This window comes from Channa argus, chromosome 2 (genome assembly GCF_033026475.1).
Source record: "Channa argus isolate prfri chromosome 2, Channa argus male v1.0, whole genome shotgun sequence".
In the NCBI taxonomy this organism is placed as follows: domain Eukaryota; kingdom Metazoa; phylum Chordata; class Actinopteri; order Anabantiformes; family Channidae; genus Channa; species Channa argus.
In genome coordinates, this window is record NC_090198.1 from 30,180,032 (window position 1) to 30,186,367 (window position 6,336).

At 41.1% G+C, this 6,336-nt stretch overlaps 1 protein-coding gene across 1 annotated transcript; it reads right to left on the minus strand.

Annotated features, from left to right (window-relative positions):
* Positions 1-816: 816 nt before the first annotated feature.
* On the minus strand, positions 817-5,897 carry LOC137107618 (ras association domain-containing protein 7-like). The gene is made up of 5 exons (XM_067491359.1): positions 5,790-5,897; positions 2,834-2,947; positions 2,029-2,682; positions 1,666-1,934; positions 817-1,479 (listed from the first exon to the last, which is right to left on the minus strand). The coding sequence occupies exons 2-5, from the start codon at positions 2,934-2,936 to the stop codon at positions 1,327-1,329; spliced, it is 1,179 nt and encodes a 392-aa protein (XP_067347460.1). The 5' UTR covers positions 2,937-2,947; positions 5,790-5,897; the 3' UTR covers positions 817-1,326.
* Positions 5,898-6,336: the final 439 nt, after the last annotated feature.

Here is a 6,336-nt window from a genome sequence, read left to right on the forward strand (position 1 = left end):
AAATCCTCCTCTGCCTAAGTGGGACTGGAGAAGACTCAAAGGTGGGTCTAGCAGGCTGAGAAGCAGTTTCATCCTCAGAGCACTTTAATCCTAGACACTTTACAATGTTGCGTCTCATTCACCCATTCACACACACACATTGATGCCATGCAGGGTGATCATCTGACCTACTGGGAGCAGCTTGGGGTTGAGTGTCTTGCCTAATGACACTTAGACAGATAGCCAGGACGGACCGGGAATCGAACCACTGACCCTGGGGTCCATTGACATCTGCCATATCAAATGTTATCATTCTTAGGTAAAGTGGATATAAAATATCGCTTTTATAAGACTCAAGATCAATGTCTGCTCTATCTACTGTGAAAACATGGTTAGTGTGGATTTATGTACATTACCTTTTATTTGTAGATGATGATGTTGTTTATTTTTATTATTGCAGATAAGACAGTGGAGACACAGCCAGAATTAATGTTTTCAATTTTAACAATAAAAGACTTTATTTTAAAATTAAATTTTTGTCACCAAAGCACGTTTTTAGTCTTTTTCAAACTGAAAAACAAATGAATGTGTACAACAACTCATTTCTAAAGGTGTATGTTAGATAAGTATACTGGGCTGATTCTAGATTTGGGGTCAAGGATGTGCACAGTAAATGCAGCATCCAATCACTCAGTGAGCTTTGAAGATCATTTTGCATAAATTTGACTTAACATAGAGAACACATTAAAGTAGTATTTTTTTCTATTTTTAAAAAGAAATGATTACATGTACAAATTCTATGAAATGTGGTTTAAAATACAGACTTTATATAACAAACAAAGTCGAGATTGTTTTTTATTTTATTTCAAAGAAAACGTCTTTTTACAGAGAACCTGGTCCACACACACATATACAAACAAACACACACACACTCAGACTCACAGACGGACCTTAATGTTTTCAGAGGACAGGTTTGACTTCCAGTACATGCTCTGCAGTAGAGACAGAGAAAATGCCGATGGTCTGTTAGATTTAATTCCTCATTATTTCTGTTTGAGGTTTTACTCATCAGAGAATAACTGTCCAGTTTCCGTCCATCACATATTACTGGAAAATGTTTATTATATTCCACATTAATGTGACAGTTGTAGTAACTTTACGTTAACTATGGGCTCATTTATATAAAAAACATTCATGGTTCTGTTCGTTCCTCTTTTACTTCCTTATCTGATGTAGGGTCAAAATCCCCAAAAGTCCTTTCAGCTGGTAGTGAAACTCACTTCATCTTCTCTGTTTTAATATCAACACCAGTGTGTGTTTTTCCTCCTAACAAAAGAAAACCTGCTCCTACTTCCGCATACGGGGATTACTGAAGTAAGCTTCGGTGCTGAGCGGGGAGTTTGCCTGGTCAGTGTGCAGCCCCCCGGTTTGCTGGATGAACTGCTGCAGGTCACACTGTCTCAGCTCCTTGTTAAGCGCCTCAATCATCTCCCATCTTTCCTAAAGGAAGCAGGATACACTGTATTACAAGCACATACTGTCTGTGTATCCAAACTCGGAGGTATCTTCTTTTACTGGGCCACGGAGCTCCATGGTTCTCCAACAATGTTGTCATGGCAACATAAATGAATTAGCTGGGTCTGGTCGAGCCATTAGAAATCATGTTTGATGATGGAGGGTTTATACCTGTAGTATTTCCTCTGCAGCATGTTGCTTCCTCTGTGTCGCTTTCATCGTAGCATTCAGAGCTTCTGCCTGCTGCAGCCGGTTGTGGAGCTCCAGCCTCAGAGGCCTCAGGGCCTCCTCTGACTGCAGACTGACTGCCTGAGACAGTTGTCTTTGGGCCGTGAGCTGTAGATCATGTTCCAGCTGTGCAGAACTGGCGTGAAGCTCCTTGATCTGATCGATGTGATTGTCCACAGCTGACTGTATCCGTTGTAAGTCCCTGTGCATATCTGGTAAAAAACAACATTTCTTGCTTTAGCAAATGTAAGAAGACAGAGACAGACAAAAACAGTGGACAATGTAAAGACGTAACATGAACTGTACCTTGTCCTTTGTCCATCTCTGCCTGCAAAAGTTCCTCCCATTGCTCTCCGAGCATCAACGCTTCCTTGTTCTGCATCAGACGCTGCTCCAGTTTCTCCAGTTCCTCTGTGAGGTCCAGACTCAGACTAGGAACTCTAGCAGATGATGTCTCCCGCTCCAGTGCTTCTGTCTCCCTCTCCAGAGCTTGGACCTGAATCTCCAGGTCTTGCAGTTTTTTCTGTTGCTGTAGGACCTGCTTAAACACCTCCTCTTTAGAGACTTGAGAAGGAATCCCCTTGACAGAGTTTGGAGCATCTAGGAAAGAGATGGGCGATGCTCGTGGTTCTGGGGTGGCTGTGGCAGATGACGTCCTGGTCCTGTTTGATTTAGTCCTTCTAGGAAGTGTAGAAGAACCCTGGTTAAAGTTTTGAGCCTTGTGCGACTCCTGGTGTTTAAGGGGATCTGGTTCTGATGGTCTGGGCACGGGAAGTTGTCTCTTTGTGGTTTGTGTGTTCTGACTGTTGCTGAGGCTCGGCCCGGTCCTCTGCAGAATGAACTGGGCCTCGCCAGCCAGCTGTCCCAGCTGAGCCAGATGCTGCAGTGGACAGTCATCAGCAAGTAGCTGTCTCTCATTCCCTCGTAGCTTCATGATAAGAACGTAACGACCAGTCTGACCTGTGCAAAGCAAAGATCTTTACTGTCGCTGCCCAGAAAAAATATCACAATTGCTAGTAAAATATGTTTTGTGGTTCAAGATCGTTTTTACTAAAAGGGATTTATTGGAAACATGAATGAGCTTGTGTTAATTGAAAATTGAGAAACTTACCAATGGATTGTGCCAGAGCTATCACAACATCCTGACAGGAAGTGTCTAGTGACAGGCCGCACACCACTCTGGCTACACTATCAACCCACACCTTCAGCTCCATCACTCACAAGGCTGCAAGAAGACACATGTAGACATCAGTAAACAGCACATTTAACATGTAATAACCTTAGTGAACGTGAGTTCGGACTCAGAGGAAAAAAAAAAAAAAAAAAAAAAAAAAAGAGTCCGGCAGCAGTGTTGAATGTTTGAGTGATGGCTTCAACCTGTTGCTGGGAACGAGGCTAAAGCCTTTTTCCGCTGCTGTGGCGTTTTCATTGGTGTGGGACGTTGTTACCATATCAACTTTTTTAAACGGTGTGAACTGTTCAGCCATGAGACTAACTTCCTTAAATAAACCCCCAGGTCAGCGTTATGGGATTTCCTCCACCCCCCTCATACTTTCTGTAATGTCAGCAGTTTGTGATTGCAGAGATACTGAGGTGTTTTAATGTAACTGTGAGAATAAGCTCTTTGTGTGTATATGTTTTAACAGCCTATCACTGTACAAACAGCAGATCTATATATGGCACAGTTTTTCAGAAAAAGGAATCATTTTATTTTCAGACACAGTGTGTTTTTCCTTGAGGCCTTCAGCAGGACCATGACCAGATGCAAACATGTTGGTGAAACAGAAGCTGTTAATTTCACTGCAGGTGTTACTGGGGTTTTGATCTTTTGACATTTTTCCACTCTTCTTGGAAGCAGATAACGTTGTACCAAAAGTTCAGACTTCACTTATACTGTTGTCAAGCAGGTCTGCTGTTTTATCCTCAGGGCTGATTTGCATGTGGGTTCTGCGGGACCAAGACGGCAATAAAGCAATTGTGGCCGATAGAAATCTGCTTCTACAAGGCCTACAGATGCACTTCATTCAAGACTCTACCATTATTCCATCTGCAGTACAAAAGGCCTTAGAAATGGGACTGGATATACTGAATATTCATGTGGGTTTGTTGTTGAGTTTGAGTTGTGTATTGATTATTTTTATCTTTATTTTTATCTTCTTGTAGAACAGTATCTACAACACAATGTGAACTAGCTGAAATAGAAAGGAGAAGCTACACATACTGTAGATTAAATGCAGGGAAGCCTAAAGAAATATGTCTGAAATTCTACTATGTTGAACAAAACTGGCTCATTGTCATTGTATCATCTGTGCTACAGTATCTGTTTGGAAAAAGCCAAATCCCCTTTGTACTGCTGTCATTTCCTTTCAGCATTCTAATAATCTATGGTAATAAATCATATCAGTGAAACAACATTTCTTCTGAACTGTCGAATGTCCATTGTCCAATGCTCTGCTCAAGTTAACATGATGCTAAAGAGCTTTGCAGCCATTTCATAGAGAAGTCCTGTTAATAAATAGGTGAACATCTTAGAATTGAATGACTTTGTTCTTAGAATCGCAGCTTTCTCTCTGTTTAATCTCATAACACAGGCTCTGCTCCCTCACAACAGTGACACTCTCACTCTCACGTGATACCACAAGGCTTCAACAATGTTTAGTGGCTGAACTACATTTTAGTTGTTGTGTGTCTGAATAATCACATGCAAATTATCGGCACAGTATAAAACATTTTGCTGACATGTACAGAAATGCTCTGTCTGATAAATGACAAATTAAAAATTCCTGCTGCCTCACAGTTCTTTTAAAGCCAGAGGTCTTTGTGGTTTCTCTTGTGCTGTGTTTGTCAGAAACAGATAAAATGGACTAAAGCACCTGCAGACTGTCACGTTCGAGTTTCACTCTTCTCTTTCATGAGAAAACTGAGACTGAATCACTGAGCTTTTCCACCAAGTAACTGCAACCTTCCACATGGGTAACGTATGAAACTCGAGCTTGTGATATCACTCTCTGACAGACGCTTCAGGACTTTTCTCACATGCTTAAGTTCACGGGAAAAGCAGAGATTTCTTTGGTAAAACAAACAGTAGCTGCTTTAAAAGAACTCGACCAGTCATCACATACTTTTTCTTTACTTTCTCTGCTGCATGTCCTCCTCCCTTCTACTGTCCATTCAAAAGTCAGAAAGACTTTCAACTGTTTTAAGTCACACAAGTGACTACATTAACCCAAGTGAACAGTTGTACTGTGTTTGTACTGTTTTGTATTTTAGTACCTTTTCTCTCCATTTAACTGACAGCATTCAGCATTAGAGACTTGGAAGAGCCCTGAACACACTGAGCTTGAACTTCCCAGACGGAAACCCATGTTTGGAGCGTGTGAAGGTTTGTGTTTGCAGATGAAGACGCGCAGGTTTGCTGAAAGCAGGAATGCAGCAGAACATGCTGGCATTCCTGCAGGACTCACATTCCACCTGCACACTCGTCCTCTCTCTGTTTACTAAGCACAGTGTCAGCATCACCTTTTGGACCATTAGTGATAGTAACTGAGAGTCGCCAAACCCTGAAACAGTCATTTACCAAAAAAAATCACATACTAGCTCAAAATGTATTCAACCATCACTTTAAGTTTTCAAGAACTGAAAGTAGTGACAGTGCTTTAATGTATCGAATGGATTTGTCTAGAACTTTTTTGTTTTGCTTCAATTTTTGACACAACCAAATCAATATAGCTTTGATTTTGTGAGTCTATGGCTGATAAAGTAAAACTCATTATATGCATATCGGCCTGGTTTTATTTGTGAGTTTGTGTTTGTAAGTGTCTTTCACTGATCTGCAAACCAAATGTTTTTAACCCTGTTAAAGGTTTCGGCCCTGATTCTACGTACACTTCATTCTAATGCTTCTCTTTGTGAGTAAAAATGAACCAACACACAAACACACACATCTGTTTAAATTAAAAACAAATGACAAATGGAAACTTTTCCTTATTTCTTTCCGTGAAACTAATTTTTCACTAGATGATTGTCGCCTCTCTAACAGGATTATTAGAGAATTTGAACACACTCACCTGTAGATTCAGGCTCCTCTCTGTTTCACTGATGCTCCTTGTTCTGTCTCACTGTTGTGCGTTCAGGCTGCTGGGCGGATGAGTGTGTGTGACGCAAACACTCACCTGTGATCTCAGCCAGGGAGGCGGAGCAGGAGGCGGCGGAGGAGGAGCCGGAGGAGAGAAGCCGTGGAATGCAGTTCTTCAGGGTGTGCTGCATGGAACGTGATGTCACCGGGAAACTGGTGGGAGGTAGTTACTGAAAATACATTTGCCCAAGTACAGTTTTGAGCTACTTGACTTTTATCACAGAAATATGTCCTGAACTGTTTGCTCTTGTATTTATCTTTAGTGGTGAATCATTTACATTTTAGGTTCAGTTTACAATAAGAGAAAATCAAATCATGTTGCAAAAATGTCCATTTCTTACAAACATTGTAAGAGAAAGATTATTTGTGTTATGTTTTTTGCTGAGATCCTCAATAAATCCCCCCAAACTGGAATTACAGGTTTTTCACTGTGTAAACTTTACTATCTCCACTGCAAAAACCAAAAATAGCATTAGGTC

What these genes read in the sequence shown, in the direction of transcription:
- LOC137107618 (XM_067491359.1), bottom strand. Translation starts at nt 2,936, where the DNA reads ATGGAGCTGAAGGTGTGGGTTGATAGTGTAGCCAGAGTGGTGTGCGGC. An exon ending in AGCTCTGGCACAATCCATTG is followed by an intron (nt 2,683 to 2,833) that starts GTAAGTTTCTCA and finishes TGCTTTGCACAG; the next exon opens with GTCAGACTGGTCGTTACGTT. An exon ending in AGAGATGGACAAAGGACAAG is followed by an intron (nt 1,935 to 2,028) that starts GTACAGTTCATG and finishes GTTTTTTACCAG; the next exon opens with ATATGCACAGGGACTTACAA.